This window comes from Pristiophorus japonicus, chromosome 26 (genome assembly GCF_044704955.1).
Source record: "Pristiophorus japonicus isolate sPriJap1 chromosome 26, sPriJap1.hap1, whole genome shotgun sequence".
NCBI lineage: Eukaryota > Metazoa > Chordata > Chondrichthyes > Pristiophoridae > Pristiophorus > Pristiophorus japonicus.
This window is the reverse complement of record NC_092002.1, coordinates 22,280,340-22,299,578: the sequence shown is the minus strand read 5'-3', so window position 1 is coordinate 22,299,578 and position 19,239 is coordinate 22,280,340. Positions and strand designations below refer to the sequence as shown.

At 46.9% G+C, this 19,239-nt stretch overlaps 1 protein-coding gene across 1 annotated transcript in view; it reads left to right on the top strand.

The window, feature by feature from the left end:
• Positions 1-19,239, top strand: part of timm50 (translocase of inner mitochondrial membrane 50 homolog (S. cerevisiae)) — a 187,680-nt gene that overhangs the window by 125,768 nt on the left and 42,673 nt on the right. Inside the window, exons 5-6 of the mRNA XM_070867627.1 lie at positions 2,679-2,798; positions 11,339-11,443. Coding sequence (XP_070723728.1) covers positions 2,679-2,798; positions 11,339-11,443 — 225 coding nt within the window. The remainder of the gene's footprint in view (positions 1-2,678; positions 2,799-11,338; positions 11,444-19,239) is intronic.

Sequence of the window (19,239 nt, the reverse complement as noted above, 5' to 3'; positions counted from 1 at the left end):
AGGAAGGACCTATTTCCCTCAGCAGAGGGGTCAATAACCAGGGGGCATAGATTTAGAGTAATTAATAGAAGGATTAGTAGAATTAGTAGAACTTTTTTCACCCAGAGGGCGGTGGGGGTCTGGAACTCACTGCCTGAAAGGGTGGTAGAGGCAGAAACCCTCCTCACATTTAAAAAATACTTGGATGTGCACTTGAAGTGCCGTAACCTACAGAGCTCCGGACCAAGAGCTGGAAAGTAGGATTAGGCTGGATAGCTCTCTTTCGTCCAGCACGGACACGATGGGCCGAATGGCCTCCTTCTGTGCTGTAAACTTCTATGATTCTAAGTTGGTTTGGACTAGAGAAGGAGAGTTTGTTGAAATCAATATGTTAGAAGCATGGAATGGTTCCAGCACAGAAGGAGGCCATTCGGCCCGTCGAGCCTGTGCCGGCTCTGCAAGAGCCCCTCAGCCAGTCCCACTCCCCCGCCCTTTCCCCGTAGCCCTGCAAATTTTTTTCCTTCAGGTACTTATCCAATTCCCTTTTGAAAGCCACGATTGAGTCTGCCTCTATCACCCTCTCAGGCAGCGCATTCCAGATCCTAACCACTCGCTGTGTAAAAACGTTTTCCCTCATGTCACCTTTGGTTCTTTTGCTAATCGCCTTAAATCTGTGTCCCCTGGTTCTCGACCCTTCCACCAATGGGAACAGTTTCTTTTGACCTACTCTGTCCAGACCCCTCATGATTTTGAACACCTCAATCAAATCTCCTCTCAACCTTCTCTGCTTCAAGGAGAACAACCCCAGCTTCTCCAGTCTATCCCCGTAACTGAAGTCCCTCATCCCTGGAACCATTCTCGTAAATCTTTTCTGCACCCTCTCTCAAACCTTAACATCCTTCCTAAAGTGCGGTGCTCAGAATTGGACACAATACTCCAGTTGGGGCTGAACCCGTGTTTTATACAGGTTCATCATAACTTCCTTGCTTCTGTAGTCTATGGGCGGATTTTCTGTTTTCGGCGAACACTATCGCGATATGTGAAAATTACAGTTTACATTGCACTACCATTCTTAGGCTGAACTTTCGGCCTCTATGTCTCGGTAAAGGAGATGTTGCAAGATTATTCACGGTGCAAAATGTGAGTTTCAGCAACATTAGTCCGGGGTCTTGTGTGGGGGGGGGGGGGGGGGGGTCAAAAAAAAAACATTGCAAAAACATTTACAAGACCGTTAGCTACCAAATCGCTGAAAAAAAACTTTAACTTGCAGGTTTTCATACTGGCAGGGCTGCACCGACAGGTTTGACTTGTCGCTATTCTGAGCACGGCATAAGGGTCGGGAGAGAACCGAAAGTACGACGGTAACGCAATCCGTGTCGTTACACGTCTGCCGCAACTCGTCCCGGCCGTACGTCCCATCGCCACCGCAAACAACGAGCCCAAGATCCCGCCCGGGCTTTGCAATCGGGCTTTCGCCGCAGAGGGTCAAACGCAGCGAAAACCCGGTCGCAAACCACCCGAAAATCTGGCCCGATACCTCTATTCTTGAAGCCCAGGATCCAGAAAGCTTTTTTAAATGCTGTTGGTAAAACCGGGACTTCCATTGGCTATAACCTTTTAATTCACTGTTGAATGGTGTTGCATTTTGGTAACTATAGGGGGGAGGGGGGAGGGAGGTGAGGGGGAGGGGAGGTGTGGGGGGCTGTGAAAATGTTACAATTACTTCTTCATTAACGCTGTGTAACCGGTTCCACTGATAACATTGAAACGAGCCGAGTGGTTCTGAGCATAAAAGAAAGACTTGCATTTATATAGCGCCTTTCACAACCACCGCACGTCTCAAAGCGCTTTGCAACCAATGAAGTACTTTTGTAGTCACTATTGTAATGTGGGAAGCGCGGCAGCCAACTTGCGCACAGCAAGATCCCACTAACAGCACTGAGATAATGACCAGATAATGTTTTTTGTTATGTTGATTGAGGGATAAATATTGGCCCCAGGACACCGGGGATAACTCCCCTGCTCTTCTTCGAAATAGTGCCGTGGGATCTTTTACGCCCACATGAGAGAGCAGACAGAGACTCGGTTTAATGTCTCGTCTGAAAGATGGCACCTCCGACAGTGCAGCACCTCCTCAGCACTGCACTGGAGTGAGAGTCTAGATTTTGTGCTCACGATCCAGGAGTGGGACTTGAACCTACAACCTTCTGACTCTGAGGCGAGTGTGCTGCCCACTGAGCCACGGCTGACACGTATGAGGCTTGGATTGGGAAGCGGAGGTGGATGGAGAATGCACTTGTCCTCCGCTGTGGAAATCACATTGCTGTCCGTGATATGGCTGGGCTGGAAGTGAGTGAAGCCAGCTGACAAGAGGACTTGTGTCGCCACCGGTGGGTGTGGAGATCCTGCCGTGGTCATTCGTCCTGTGGTGCACGTGGAGGCTCAGGTGTGTCATAATCCCCCGACAGCTGGGAGCTGGACCCACATGCAGCAGATCTGTGCACGCAACAATGGAAAACCAGCGGCATTGAGGTTGTCATCAATAGATGGGAGGGAACCTTTGAAAAGAAACTTTCCTTTCCTTGCCTCTTTAGACTGATCAAAGTATTTTTTTTTTTTACAAATTTTCCCTTGTAACATAAGCCGCCGTGCGTTTCTTTGATCCTGCCCTATTTCTTTCATCCCTTTTTTATCCCCAGATGATAATTGAGCCCACCAGTCAGAAGCTGCTGCCAGACCCCCTGAAAGAGCCGTATTACCAGCCGCCGTATACTGTGGTGTTAGAGCTAACAGATGTGTTGCTGCACCCAGAATGGTCGGTAAGTTCATCAGCACCAGGTCGTACAGCACGTCCGGCCAGCGCTCACGCAGTCAACACGTGTCACAAATAGCGGGTTTGGGAAGGGCAGACGAAGGCGCAACTTTTTGTTCTAAGTCTCCTTTCGTTATTCCATGTAAAAAAAAAAAAAAGCCTTTTTTAATTTTAATAATTTTTGACCAACATCGCTATGAAAAGAAAAGACTTGCATTTCTATAGCGCCTTTCACCAACCTCAGGGCGTCCCAAAGCGCTTTACAGCCAATGAAGTACTTTTGGAGTGTAGTCGCTGTTGTAATCTAGGAAATGCAGCAGCCAATTTGTGCACAGCAAGCACCCTCATACAGCAACGTGATGATGACCAGATAATCTGTTTTAGTGACGTTGATTGAGGAATAAATATTGGCCTCAGGACACTGGGGATAACTCCCCTGCTCTTGTTCCAAAATAGCACCATAGGATCTTTTAAATCCACTTGAGAGAACAGACGGGACCTGTGTTTTAACGTCTCGTCCGAAAGTGGCACCTCCGACAGTGCAGCACTCTATCAGTACTGCGCTCCCTCAGCACTGCACTGGAATGTCGGCCGAGATTTATGTGCTCTGGAGTGGGGCTTGAACCCACAACCTTCTGACTCCGAGGCAAGAGGTGCTACTCACTGAGCTACGGCTGACACTGATAAAACACATAATGTGGTCATTTATTTAACGGTTATTTGTGGGGATTTATGCACAAATTGGCTTTTGCGTTTCCCTACATAATAACAGTGGCTTGCCCTGCAAAAGAACTTCATTGGCTGTGCTGACATCCTGAAAAGCGCCGTATGATTGCAAAGACTTCCTTGAAACTCTGTGGGTTTTTTTTTGCATAAATGGAAACTACTTTGGATTCCAGGACAACACGCTGCTAATTTAGTATGAAGCAACTTATTTTTTCTCTGCCAGTTCTGCTCCTTCCTGGCCTGAAGGCATTGCTTGATACTGAGCTAAGTTCAGCACATTACCTCCACCACCCGGGCTTTGGCCAAGTCATCATGCTCTGTGTGTTAATCTGATCGCTCGAGTGTGAGCAATCTCTTTGATCACGGGGACATCAGTACTGAGCTCACTTCTTCCCCTCGCCCAGTAGCACACGCACGACTTCAGGCAACGATTAGGAGCAGGAACCATGGCTGGTTGTGTTTCGTCTGCCCCCCCCCCCCCCCCCCACACCCAATTAGAGGGGGATCCTGAGACCAATTGGCGTGCCCCTGCTGCCAGCCCATGTTAAGCCCGCAATCGCCTGACTGCCCGGTCTGTGCAGTTGATACTCCTTGTGTCAGTGTGCCTAAGTGTTTCATTGTAACTGCGGAAACCCACACCTGTAGAGTCGGCAGTCCATTGTAATGTGAACACCTGAGTACTGAGCAGGTGGCTGCAAGGAGCGAAGGCCACCCCATATGGTGCTCTACAGAGAGGAGGGACTGCAGTGATCTGTATTACAGTACTTGTCAACAATGTTAGAGGTATAATGAAAGCGTTCCCCTTGGGCAAGCTTTTCGTTATTATTTAATGTTTCTGGAAGTATTTTTTTTTATGTTGCTTTTGTGTTCCGAATGAAAGGTTACTGCAGGTTTGCACCATTGCTCTCGAGAAATGTTGCAAGTCCTGTGGAGTCATTCCACCTGATTGCACGTTCCATCACTTGCCTTCGGGGTTCCGATTGAATCTGTTTGCACAGCAGCACGACTCCATTTCAAAGGGCTGAGCCATACAGTCCTTCAGTCCGTTAAACGTGAAGTATGATGCTGAGAATGACATAAGTGGCACATGTAGTGAGTTGGTCTTACCGCATGAGAAGGATCCACAGCCAGCTAGGGAATGGAAGACCAGCAGGAAGAGTAGTACAAAGAAGGTAGTGCAGGGGTCCCATCTGGTCATCCCACTGCAAAACAGATACACTGTTTTGAGTGCTGTTGAGGGAGATGACTCATTAGGGGAGAGCAACAGCAGCCAAGTTCATGGCACCGTGGCTGGCTCTGTTGTACAGGAGGGCTTAAAAAACAGTGGGAGAGCGATAGTGATAGGGGATTCAATCATATGGGGAATAGATAGGCGTTTCTGCGGCCGCAATCGAGACTCCAGGATGGTATGTTGCCTCCCTGGTGCAAGGGTCAAGGATGTCTCCGAGCGAGTGCAGGACATTCTGAAAAGGGAGGGAGAACAGCCAGTTGTCATGGTGCACATTGGTACCAACGACATAGGTAAAAAAAAAAAAAGGGATAAGGTCCTACGAGACAAATTTAAGGAGCTAGGAGTTAAATTAAAAAGTAGGACCTCAAAAGTAATAATCTCGGGATTGCTACCAGTGCCACGTGCTAGTCAGAGTAGGAATCGCAGGATAGCACAGATGAATACGTGGCTTGAGCAGTGGTGCAGCAGGGAGGGATTCAAATTCGTGGGGCATTGGAACAGGTTCTGGGGGAGGTGGGACCAGTACAAACCGGACGGTCTGCACTTGGGTAGGAACGGAACCAATGTCCTAGGGGGAGTGTTTGCTAGTGCTGTTGGTGAGGATGGGACCCAATACAGGGAGACAGAGGGAAACAAAAAGGAGACAAAAACAAAAGACAGAAAAGAGATGAGTAAAAGTGGAGGGCAGAGAAACCAAAGGCAAGAAACAAAAAGGGCCACTGAATATAAAAGGGCTGCAGGAGGGGGAAAAACTAAAAATCATGGTTTAAAAACTAGGATGAAAACACTCTACCTAAATGCACGCAGCATTAGAAATAAAGTAAATGAGTTGACGGCACGAATCATTACAAATGGGTATGATTTTGTGGCCATTACAGAAACATGGTTGCAAGGTGGCCAAGACTGGGAATTAAACATACAGGGGTATCTGACGATTCAGAAAGATAGGCAAGAAGGGAAAGGAGGTGGGGTAGCTCTGTTAATAAAGGATGATATCAGGGCAGTTGTGAGGGATGATATTGGCCCCAATGAATAAATGTTGAATCATTGTGGGTGGAGATTAGAGATAGTAAGAGGAAAAAGTCACTGGTCGGCGTAGTTTATAGGCCCCCAAATAATAACTTCATGGTGGGACGGGCAATAATCAAGGGAATAATGGAGGCATGTGAAAAAGGAACGGCAGTAGTCATGGGGGATTTTAACCTACATATCGATTGGTCAAATCAAATCGCAGGGGGTAGCCTGGAGGAGGAATTCATAGAATGCATACGGGATTGTTTCTTAGAACAGTATGTAACAGAGCCTACAAGGGAGCAAGCCATTTTGGATCTGGTCCTGTGTAACGAGACAGGAAAAATAAACGATGATCTCGTAAAAGATCCTCTCGGAATGAGTGATCACAATATGGTTGAATTTGTAATACAGATTGAGAATGAGGAAGTTGTGTCAGAAACGAGCGTACTATGCTTAAATAAAGGGGACTACAGTGGGATGAGGGCAGAGTTGGCTAAAGTAGACTGGAAACAAGGACTAAACAGTGGCACAATTGAGGAACAGTGGAGGACTTTTAAGGAGCTCTTTCATAATGCGCAACAAAAATATATTCCAGTGAAAAAGAAGGGCGGCAAGAGAAGAGATAACCAGCCGTGGATAACCAAGGAAATAAAGGAAAGTATCAAATCAAAGACCAATGCGTATAAGGTGGCCAAGGTTAGTGAGAAACTAGAGGATTGGGAAAATTTTAAGCAACAGCAAAGAATGACGAAAAAAGCAATAAAGAAAGGGAAGATAGATTACGAAGGTAAACTTGCGCAAAACATAAAAACAGATAGTAAAAGCTTTTACAGATATATAAAATGGAAAAGTGACTAAAGTAAATGTTGGTCCCTTAGAAGATGAAAAGGGGGATTTAATAATGGGAAATGTGGAGATGGCTGAGACCTTAAACAATTATTTTGCTTCGGTCTTCACAGTGGAAGACACAAAAACCATGCCAAAGATTGCTGGTCATAGGAATGTGGGAAGGGAGGACCTTGAGATGATCACTATCACTAGGGCGGTAGTGCTGGACAGACTAATGGGACTGAAGGTAGACAAGTCCCCTGGTCCTGATGAAATGCATCCCAGGGTATTAAAAGAGATGGCGGAAGTTATAGCAGATGCATTTGTTATAATCTACCAAAATTCTCTGGACTCTGGGGAGGTACCAGCGGATTGGAGAGCAGCTAATGTAACGCCTCTGTTTAAAAAAGGGGGCAGGCAAAAGGCAGGTAACTATAGGCCGGTTAGTTTAACATCTGTAGTGAGGAAAATGCTTGAAACTATCATTAAGGAAGAAATAGCGGGACATCTGGATAGGAATAGTGCAATCAAGCAGACGCAGCATGGATTCATGAAGGGGAAATCATGTTTAACTAATTTACTGGAATTCTTTGAGGATATAACGAGCATGGTGGATAGAGGTGTACCGATGGATGTGGTGTATTTAGATTTCCAAAAGGCATTCGATAAGGTGCCACACAAAAGGTTACTGCAGAAGATAAAGGTACGCGGAGTCAGAGGAAATGTATTAGCATGGATAGAGAATTGGCTGGCGAACAGAAAGCAGAGAGTCGGGATAAATGGGTCTTTTTCCGGTTGGAAATCAGTGGTTAGTGGTGTGCCACAGGGATCAGTGCTGGGACCACAACTGTTTACATATACATAGATGACCTAGAGGAGGGGACAGAGTGTAGTGCAACAAAATTTGCAGATGACACTAAGATTAGTGGGAAAGCGGGTTGTGTAAAGGACACAGAGAGGCTACAAGGAGATTTGGATAGGTTAGACGAATGGGCTAAGGTTTGGCAGATGGAATACAATGTCGGAAAGTGTGAGGTCATCCACCTTGGGGGGGAAAAAAAACAGTAAAAGGGAATAGTATTTGAATGGGGCGAAATTACAACATGCTGCGGTGCAGAGGGACCTGGGGGTCCTTGTGCATGAATCCCAAAAGGTTAGTTTGCAGGTGCAGCAGGTAATCAGGAAGGCAAATGGAATGTTGGCCTTCATTGCGAAAGGGATGGAGTACAAAAGCAGGGAGGTCCTGCTGCAACTGTATAAGGTATTGGTGAGGCTGCACCTGGAGTACTGCGTGCAGTTTTGGTCACCTTACTTAAGGAAGGATATACTAGCTTTGGAAGGGGTACAGAGACGATTCATTAGGCTGATTCGAGAAATGAGGGGGTTAACTTATGATGATAGATTGAGTAGACTGGGTCTTTACTCCTTGGAGTTCAGAAGGATGAGCGGTGATCTTATAGAAACATTTAAAATCATGAAAGGGATAGACAAGATAGAGGCAGAGAGGTTGTTTCCATTGGTGGGGGAGACTAGAACTAGGGGGCACAGCCTCAAAATACGGAGGAGCCAATTTAAAACCGAGTTGAGAAAGAATTTCTTCTCCCAGAGGTTGTGAATCTGTGGAATTCTCTGCCCAAGGAAGCAGTTGAGGCTAGCTCATTGAATGTATTCAAGTCAAAGATAGATAGATTTTTAAGTAATAAGGGAATTAAGGGTTACGGGGAGAGGGCGGGTAAGCGGAGCTGAGTCCACGACCAGATCAGCCATGATCTTATTGAATGGCGGAGCAGGCTCGAGGGGCTAGATGGCCTACTCCTGTTCCTAATTCTTATGTTCTTATGTTCTTATGATTCCCGAGGTGAGGGGGTTGACTTACGAGGATAGGTTGAGGAGGTTGGGCCTATACACATTGGTGTTCAGAAGAATGAGAGATGATCTGATTGAAACATATAAGATAATGAGAGGGCTGGATAAGGTGGATGCAGAGAGGATATTTCCACTCATAGGGGAAACTAAAACTAGGGAGCATGGTCTCAGAATAAGGGGCCGCCCATTTAAAAGTGAGATGAGGAGAAATTTCTTCTCCGAGGGTTGTAAATCTGTGGAGGCTGGGTCATTGAATATATTTAAGGCGGAGATCGACAGATTTTTGAGCGATAAGGGAGTAAAGGGTTATGGGGAGCGGGCAGGGAAGTGGAGCTGAGTCCATGATCAGATCAGCCATGATCTTATTGAATGGCGGAGCAGGCTCGAGGGGCCATATGGCCGACTCCTGCTCCTATTTCTTATGTTAAACAATAACGGGGCAAGATCTCCAGAGTGCTGCTGTAAGGTTACAATCAAGCTTGGCCAGTTGTGTCCCATTAACGATGGTCCATACTGGGCAATAGTGCTCTGGGCATTGGTCGACTTCCCAAGGGGCGTCCAAGCTATGGCTTGCGGGCCCCACATGTGCCCCAGCAGCTCAGGCCACGATTCATTTTTTTTTGCCCTTGCGGTTCTTTGTTGCTTCTGCTACTTGTTTGTCCTGTGAGAATTTAATTTGCATTTTCTGGCCTAGTGAAGGAGTGTTGGCAATGTAGTCTGTTGGGTGGACAAATCTTAAATAGAAACATCAAGATTTATCAGTGCCCACATCTTGAGAAAAATGCAAATTAATGGGAACATGGATTTAAACTTCCTAAGTGGCCTGGGTTTTTAATCTGTTTTTTTGCCTCTCCCAGGAGATCCCATGGCTCCGGTTGGGGTGGAGTGTAGAATGTTTCATTCAGTCCAATCAGTCTGCTCCACACAACTGCAACACCCAGGGGTGTTGCAGTTGTGTGGAGCAGACTGATTGGGCTGGCTGCTCTTTGCCTTTCCGCCATTGTTCATAGATTTATATGTAGCCTTCAGGGCTGCTGAGCGAGGGCCGTGCGGCTCTTTGTCGGCCGGCGCGGACACGATGGGCCGAAATGGCCACCTCCTGCACTGTAAATTTCTATGTTTCTATGAAACACATCTAAATGACCCACAGAAACAAAGCTTGAATACTCTTGGTCTGTTCCTACATTCACCCCTATATGTCAGCAGCGGGTCTGTGTAATCATATTTCACTTTGTCAAATCCAGATCATTTGAGGCCCTGTTGGTGTATTGTTTCTTCGGATCGAAGCTGGAGTTTCGACTCCGCCAGTGATTCCTTGGCGGCTTTTACCGTTGAGTCTACCATGCAAAACCTCTTGTCGGGAGCAGCGAGAAGAAAGGGCTCGGATTCAGTCCCCCCAACCTGTGCTGATTTAGCCGCTCTCTGCCCGGGTGGCAGCAGATGCTACAATTGGCCTGTGCCCCTCACCTCGGCTGGGGAGAAATCAGTCCCAAGTTTTCTCTCCCGATCATTCTCTGGTGACCCATGGTGTGAGCGAGAATAGGGTCAGGGTCAGGGCCAACACTCCCGCGTGGCCGTACAGCGGTCTGGAGGTCCCGCGCAGGGCACTCACCCGTCTTTCAGTGGAAGAGACCGCGCAAACGATGAAATTTGAATGGGCCGTGCAACCCGTTAAAGGGACCCCACACACACCAGAACATTAGAGGGAACATTGGTCAGGATGTGATCAAGTTATGTTCCCTACGATCAATTGGCCAGCTGACGCTTACTGTCCAGGTTCATGCATAGTGTAACTATTACTTTCAGGTTCGAGAGGGCAACTGGCACCAATGGACCTATATCTTAGCCTTGAGGAGACAGCAGTAAACAGAAAAGTTCCACAGATAATTGTCCTGTGTCATGTTGAATGACCCATTTGTAGTGAGATGCTGAAGCTTGTGTAAAGGAATTGTTCTGTCTACGACACAGTGACTATTAGCCAAAAGTACTTCATTGGCTGTAAAGTGCTTTGAGACGTCCAGTGGTCGTGAAAGGCGCTATATAAATCCAAGTCCTTTTCTTTTTCTTCTTTCTCCTTCTCTTTCTCCTTCTCTTTCTTTCTTTCTCTCTCTCTTTTTCTCTCTCTCTTTTTCTCTCTCTCTCTCTCTCTCTCTCTTTCTCTTTCTCGCTCTTCCTCCCGCTCTTCCTCCCGCTCTTCCTCCCGCTCTTCCTCCCGCTCTTCCTCCCGCTCTTCCTCCCGCTCTTCCTCCCGCTCTTCCTCCCGCTCTTCCTCCCGCTCTTCCTCCCGCTCTTCCTCCCGCTCTTCCTCCCGCTCTCCCTCCCGCTCTCCCTCCCGCTCTCCCTCCCGCTCTCGCTCCCGCTCGCTCTTGCTCTCCTCTCCTTTTTCTTTTTTTTCTTTTTTTTCTTTTTTTTCTTTTTTTCCTTTTTTTTTCTTTTTTTTTCTTTTTTTTCTTTTTTTTCTTTTTTTTCTTTTTTTTCTTTTTTTTCTTTTTTTTCTTTTTTCTTTTTTTTCCCTTTGTAAACCGTATTTATGGTTATATTCTGAGAAAAAAGAACTTGCATTTATATAGCGCCTTTCATGACCTCAGAACATCTCAGAGCACTACACAGCCAATGAAGTAATTTTGAAGTGAAGTCACCATTGTAATGTTGCAAACACAGTTATCCACCGGAGCCGGCAGGCGGGGCCTCGATTTAACATCCTTTCCAGAAGATAGCACCTCCGACAGTGCAGCACTCCCTCCGTACCGCTGTGAAGGAGTGCGGCTTGAACTTGCAACCCTCTGACTCAGACAAGAGTGCTACCACTGAGCCACTTTAGAAAATTTTACTGGCAGTACTGTTTTAATTGACTCACTCTGTCCCTTTATCTTTCTTTCAAGTTAGTCACAGGCTGGCGGTTCAAGAAAAGGCCAGGTATAGACTACTTTTTCCAGCAGTTGGCTCCGCTCTACGAAATTGTTATCTTCACTACAGAAACAGGCATGGTGAGTGTCTCGTATATCCTTTGTTAATCACATGTGGAGCACTCAATCTTTCAGGCAGTCTCCTTCACACTGCTGTTTTTCTCTCCTCCTTTAGCCTTGTTCCCTTGGTTAAGGCAGCAAGTAACTGAGCAATGAGTAGGTGAACAGGATGCTCCCAGGATCAATCCCAAATCTATGCTGCATTAATGGATTGTGGCTGGACTGTGAAGAGGACTAAATTGGCCGGGAAACTGGCTAGCTAGCAACTGCCTCTGCACTTGCTTAAAGCTGGACCGTTTCCAGGTCTGACAAAAGGTCATCGACCTTATAACGTTAACTCTGATTCTCTCTCCACAGATGCTGCCTGACGTGCTGAGCGTTTCCAGCATTTCCCGTATCCGCAGCGCCTTGCTTTAATATTAACGATTTTTGGATTTTCTTTTAAGAGGGGGCAGCGGGAGGTTGTCTCTCAAAACAGCAAAAGAACTGCATCATGTTCATTTCTGTAGAATTTCTGAATGGCACTTTCATAAAACTAATGAATAACAGCAGTAAAGGTTGTAAGTCAATCTACTGGTATTTGATTGAAGTTACGTGATGCCATCCATGTTGTAAAATAAATAACTAATTTTTGCTATAAATACTTCAAATGCAAACCCTTAGAGGAGAAAGTCTAATTTGCTGACATTTCTATCTGTTGAATACACTGGTGAAGGACCTTTCATATTTTAAAATTCCCAATTGAATATTGGGAAGACCGAAGCCATTGCTTTCAGTCCCTGCCACAAACTCCGCTCCCTAGCCACTCACTCCATCCCTCTCCCCAACTGCTGTCTGAAGCTGAACCACACTGTTCGCAACTTTTTGGTCTCATGTTTGACCCTGAACTGAGCTTTCGATCACACATCCGCAGCATAACTAAGACCGCCTGTTTCCACCTCCGTAACATCGCCCGTCTCCGCCTTCCCTCAGCTCATCCGCTGCTGAAGCCCTCATCCATGCCTTTGTTATCTCCAGACTTGACTATTCCAACGCACTCCTGGCTGGCCCTCCCACATTCTACCCTGTGTAAACTAGAGGTGACCCAAAACTCTGCTGCCCGTGTCCTAACTTGTTCGAAGTCCCGCTCACCCACCACCCCTGTGCTCGCTGACCTACATTGGCCTCAATTTCAAAATTCTCATCCATATTTTCAAGTCCCTTGATGGCCTCACCCCTCCCTATCTCTGTAATCTCCTCCAGCCCGACAACCCCCCGAGATGTCTGCACTCCTCCAATTCTGCCCTCTTGAGCATCCCTGATTATAATCGCTCAACCATTGGTGGCCGTGCCTTCTTGTTGTCTGGGCCCCAAGCTCTGGAACTCCCTCCCTAAACCTCTCTACCTCTCTTTCCTCCTTCAAGACACTCCTTAAAACCTACCTCTTTGACCAAGCTTTTGGTCACCTGCCCTAATGTCTACTTATGCGGCTCGGTGTCAAATGATTATCGCGTAGTGCTCCTGTGAAGCGGCCTGGGACGTTTCACGACGTTAAAGGCACTATAAAAATACAAGTTCCTGTTGTTTAAAAGCTGCGGCTGACGGCAAGTGCGTGATTGGTCCACCGTTAGTTACAGCTTGAAGTATAAACTGCCGAACTTGGCTTTCTCCACTGATGGCACAGACTTTCCGTTTCACACCCCTTGCCCAGCTACAGCTAGGTTCACAGGCTCTGCTCCGGCCCGGCCCAGCCCAGCATCGCGTGGGGATAGCAGCGGGTGGGTATTCAGCGGGAAGGAGGAGTGTCAAGAGACCAGCGCAGCTCCACTGTTTTGAAACCATTGCTGCAGTGCAAAAGCACCTTAAATGTAATCATTTCATGGAATCGTAGAATGGTACTACACAGGAGGAGGTCATTCGGCCCATCGAGTCTCGCCAGCTGTTTCGAAGAGCAGTCCAGTCAGCACCCTTCCCCCACTCTTTCCCCATTTCCCTGCAATGTTTTATCCAGTTTTCTTTTGAAGGCTACTATTAAATCTGTCTCCACCACCCTCTCAGGCAGTGCATTCCAAATCCTAACCACTCGCTGCGTAAATAAGATGTTCCTCAGCTTGCCCCTGGTTCTTTTGCCAATCACCGTAAACCTGTATCCTCTAGTTTTCGACCCTTCAGCCTCTGAAAACAAGTGGTTTCGAGCTGCCTAGTTGCATTTGCTTAAAATAAATGATCTCTTTACTGCATTAAAACAGTGACTACACTCCAGGAAGTACTTCATTGGCTGTAAAGCGCTTTGAAACGTCTGGCGGTCGTGAAAGGCGCTATATAAATCCAAGTCTTTTTTTCTCTACGAGTATCCACTTGAGTAAAATCTACTGTGTTGATAATGTGCTGTGGGCAGCCTGCACTAGATTTAAAAGCTTGGCTGGAGTGTGCTATCCAGTTGCGATGTCAATACATAAGGCAGGAATGGAGATTGGGCACTTGCTGCATTGGGACAGTTTGTTTAGAATTGCTTGCTAATTAATGAAGGCTTGATTTAAGAGAGTCCGAGCTGGCCACTATTTGCTAAAGGCACATTCCACTTAATTTCTAAACTACTTTGGATCCTGCTGTGACAGACGAACCCGACCCGGCTATTCTCTCCTTCACCATCAGTCACTCGGAGGAGACAATGAATCCATTTTTAATTCGATACTATCCTGCTTCTGCCTGGATCCTGGTGAGCTCTGTTTTAGCATCCATGCAGCATGTAGTAATTCATGAATTAAAGTGGAATATATGTGATGGTAAGCGACTTGAAACTGATCGTTGTAACCTATGGGTAAACTCTCCCTCCGTCCCGATGCCCTAGTGGTTAAAGGCACAGCCAAATCCATCCACTCACGCACATTATCCTCCAGCGACCACTGGGTAACGGGGGCAAGGGGACCCTACTGATTTCCCCCCTCACCTCCCAAACCCAGGAACGGGGAGGACAAAGCAATTCCCCCCCTTCTGCTACTCAGGCTGGTGGCAGCGTGACACTGGTGCTTGTTGGTCTAATCACGGCTCAGTGGGTACCACTCTCGCCTCTGAGTCAGAAGGTTGTGTGTTCAAGTCCCACTCCAGACACTTGAGCATAAAAATCAGTGCAGTGCTGAGGGAGTGCCGCACTGCCGGAGGTGCCGTCTTTCAGATGAGTCGTTAAACCGAGGCCCTGTCTGCTCTCTCAGGTGGAGGTAAAAGATCCCATGGCACTATCTCGAAGAAGAGCAGGGGCGTTATCCCCGGTGTCCTGGCCAATATTTATCCCTCAATCAATATAACAAAAAAACTAATTATCTGGTCATTATCACATTGCTGTTTGTGGGAGCTTGCTGTGTGCAAATTGGCTGCTGCGTTTCCCACATTGCAACAGTGACTGCACTTCAAAAAGTACTTGGTTGTAAAATACTTTGGGACGTCCGGAGGTCGTGAAAGGTGCTATATAAATGCAAGGTTTTTTTCTATTAAAAGATCTGTAGATTGTAAGAAGAAAGCAAGACCAGAGGCAAGTAAAGAAATTGTGTTTTATAATATCTGGGTTAAGGTAGGAGATGGTAGGATTTACCGACCGTGACAATTTCCATTTATATAACCCTTTTAAAGTAGAAAGAATCCCACGGTATTTGGCGGAGGAAAATAATTAGTAACTAAATAAAGGAAAGGTACCGGATCATGGCGGGAGAGTGCCTGAAAGTATTGTTGGAGAGAAGGGTGGACGGAGAGGTGGAGGGATTTAGGGAGGGTGTTGCAGAGACTAGGAATGAAGTGGCTGAAGCTTCTGGCACCAGTGGTGGGCTGAGTGAGTGGGGATACACAGGCCAGGGTTAAAGGGTCAAAAGGTGATGAGACTGGTAGAGGTTAGAGGTCGGATGGGATAAGGCAGTGGAGGGAGTCGAAGATCGGGTAAAGATTTTAAGTTCAGTGCACGAGGAGCCAGGATAAGTTGGCGCAAACTCGGCTAGTGAGTGAGCGGAACTTGATACAAGACAGGCTACCGACAACTGAGCTTTGGAGGGTGGCAGATGGGCAGCCGACGAGGAGGATTTTGGAGAAGTTGAGTGTGGAGGTACCACGAGTTTCACTGGCGGGGGAGGGGGGAGAAGTGGTTACGTACGGAGGTGGGTGGTGGTGTGAGGATGCCTTGACAATTGGGTTTGATGTGGGCTTGAAGCTCTGCTCTGGGTTGAACAGGATTTCGAGGTTTCATGAGGCCTGATTCAGCCCAAGCGAGTGATCGGAAGGCCATGAGACGAGTAAATCAGAAAAGCTTATTATTCGGCTTCACTTTCCCGCTTGCACTCTCGTTGGTACAGCATCTGGTAAAGATGGTGCCTTCCACGGTTTGAGAGCCACTAAAATTCATTGTAGTTTGGGCAAAAATGGTGGTCTTTGAAACACATCCTGAACTCAAAAGCGATCACCCATCTTTCTGGTTAAATTGTATGTCTCCTGATAGGAAATCGTATTATCCGTGTCAGTCCTAACAACCAATCTGCAGGCAAACCTCCCAACGACAATACCCAGAGGGGGAGTGGACAGCTTCCTCTGGAGATTTGCTTAGTGTTGGGAGTTGGGGCTTGCACCCGTGATCATAAATCCCTGTAATAATGGCATAAAACTACTGCCTAGACGTTCTACATATTTATAAGAAAGAAAGAACTTGCATTTATATAGCACCTATCATGACCTCGGGGCGTCCCAAAGTGCTTTACAAACAATTACAATTACTTTTGAAATGTTGTCACTGTTGTAATGTAGGGAACACAGTGAGGTAATGACCAGTTAACCTGTTTTAGTGATGTTGGTTGAGGGATAAATATCAGCCAGGACAACGGGGAGAACGCCCCTGCTCTTCTTCGGATAGTGCCAAGGAATCGTTTACATCAACCTGAGAGCGCAGACGGGGCCCCGGTTTAATGTCGCAGCTGAAAGACGGCACCTCCGACAGTGCAGCGCTCCCTCAGCACTGCACTGGGAGTGTCAGCCCAGGATTATGTGCTCAAGCCTCCGGAGCGGGACTTGAGCCCACAGCCTTCTGACTCGCGCACAAGTGCTGGCACTGTTTGGAATAAAATCGCTTTTTGGGGGGAAAATCTCTGACTCTGATCGGTAATATGTAAACATGAGACAAAAAAACCTCTGTTGCAACAGGTTCAAATCCACACGAGGCTGTTTTGACAGCTAAAATTTCAATAATGTTCTTTCGGGCATGATTTGAAATGAAGTGAAGCAAATCTAATATACTTGTTCCAGAATAAGTAGCGATGAACCTGTACCTGCCTGGCAGGTTTCTGCCTGCCCCACGTAGGAGGACAGGTTTCTTGGCTAATTGCTTATCTTGCTGCTAAACTGCTGCACCGAAATACACTCTTTATTGCAGCGGCAGCAGAAACACTGATTTTTTTAAAATTCCATATTTTGCGTCTTTTATACGTAATTTAACGTTTACTCGTGGTTTGGAGTTATTGTAATTCAGAATGCAGTTTAAAGAAAGACTTGCATTTATCTAAGCGCTTTTCATGACCTTAAAACATCCCAAACTGCTTCAGAGACAATTTGTACTTTTTTTTGGCAGTGTAGTTAGTCTGTTGTAATACAGGAAATGCAGCAGGTAATTTGCACACAGCAAGGACCCACAAACAGCAATGAGATAATGACCAGATAATACCTTTTTTTAAAGTGATGCTGATTGAGGGATAAAGTTGGCCAGAGAACCAGGGCGAACTCCCCTGTTCTTTGAAATAGTGCCATGGGATCTTACCCGTGAAAGCAGGTGGGACCTCGGTCTAACGTCTCATCTGAAAGATGTTTAATACATCCAGATATAAACTAAAGGGTACAATTCTAAAAGGGTGTGCATGAACAGAGAGACCTGGGGGTATATGTGCACAAATCGTTGAAGGTGGCAGGACAGGTTGAGAAAGCGGTTAAAAAAAGCTTACGGGATCCTGGGGTTTATAAATAGAGGCATAGAGTACAAAAGCAAGGAAGTTATGAGGAACCTGTATAAAACACGGGTTCGGCCCCAACTGGAGTATTGTGTCCAATTCTGGGCACCACACTTTCGGAAGGATGTGAAGGCCTTAGAGAGGGTGCAGAAAAGATTTACAAGAATGGTTCCAGGGATGAGGGACTTCAGTTACGAGGAGAGACTGGAGAAGCTGGGGTTGTTCTCCTTGGAGCAGAGAAGGTTGAGAGGAGATTTGATCGAGGTGTTCAAAATCATGAGGGGTCTGGACAGAGTAGGTCGAGAGAAACTGTTCCCATTGGTGGAAGGGTGGAGAACCAGAGGACACGGATTTAAGGCGATTGGCAGAAGAACCAAAGGCGACATGAGGAAAAACATTTTTACGCAGCGAGTGGTTAGGATCTGGAATGCGCTGCCTGAGCGGGTGGTGGAGGCAGACTCGATCGTGGCTTTCAAAGGGGAATTGGATAAGGAAATAAAAATGGCAGGGCTACGGGGAAAGGGCGGGAGAGTGAGACTGGCTGAGGTGCTCTTGCAGAGAGCCGGGACGGGCTGAATGATCTCCTCCTGTACTGTAACCGTTCTATGATTCTACACGACAATATTACCACATCCGCAGATTACTGCTTGCTGCTTTTCGTTGCACTTGGAGAAGAAGCAAAGCCAAGTGCAGCAGGTTTTGTTCTGTGTGTGCCCCAATCTCTCTCCCTTGTCGAGGTGGTGTTTGGCCAGGATTTGACGGTGCTGGCTCATTACTTTGCAGCAGCTTCTCCTTGAGTTGAGCTGCTGCAGGCCACATTGGATCCTTCCAATCAGTGAGGTCACGGAGTGACCTGGAGGCATGGAGCGCTGGCATGGAGTGTGCACTGAGTTTATAAAAAAAAAGAAATTGATATTAAAACATGTAATGGGATATTTTTACCGTTATTTATAAATGGCAAATTTCTTCTTGAAATTGGGATTAAAAAAGGAACTGTTTGCACTGCCGGAGGTTCGGTAAGCAGACGAGACAGATTTATGGTGATTGACAAAGGAATCAGAGGGGAGATGAGAATATTTTTTTTACGCAGCGAATTCTGATCGAGAATGCAGAATGCAGAAAGGCTGATGGAAGCAAATTCATTAATAACTTTCAAAAGTTAAATAGTTGAAGGGGGAAAACAATTGTAGGTCTGTGGGGAAAGAGCAGGGGAGTGGGATTGATTGGAGAGCTCGTTCAAGGAACCGGCACACTGGCTGCCTCCTGTACTGTATGATTCTACTCTCCGATTCTTACAACAGTGGAGATTCTCCTTGTCGCGTATATTCGTGTCCAGACTATCAAAGTTACATTATGGGACTTCCGAAGATTGCGGGGTGGCAGCTCTGGTGGGAACCGTGCCGTCCGACTAGTCTTGAACATCATTTGGGGTTGTCTGCCCCGCTGTCAGATATCTGGGCAATAATCTTTGATCGTACCCGTGGCACCAGATCCCACCTCGCGGGTCTCACGCCGCTGGCAGCGAGCGGGAAGTCAATTTTTCTTTATTTTAAGTGACTTTTTATTGAGGCTAGTGGCTTGGAAGGCACGGATTTTCCTGGCTGCTGCCCTTGGTGAACAGGGGTAGCATTACAGGCGTCCCTCGGAATCGAGGAAGTCTTGCTTCCACTTTAAAAATGAGTCCTTAGGTGGCTGAACAGTCCAATGCGAGAGCCGCAGTCCTTGTCACAGGTGGGACAGATAGTCGAAGAGGGTAAGGGTGGGTGGGACTGGTTTGCCATACGTTCTTTCCGCTGCCTGCGCTTGGTTTCTGCACGCTCTCGGCGATGAGACTCGAGGTGCTCAGCGCCCTCCCGGATGCACTTC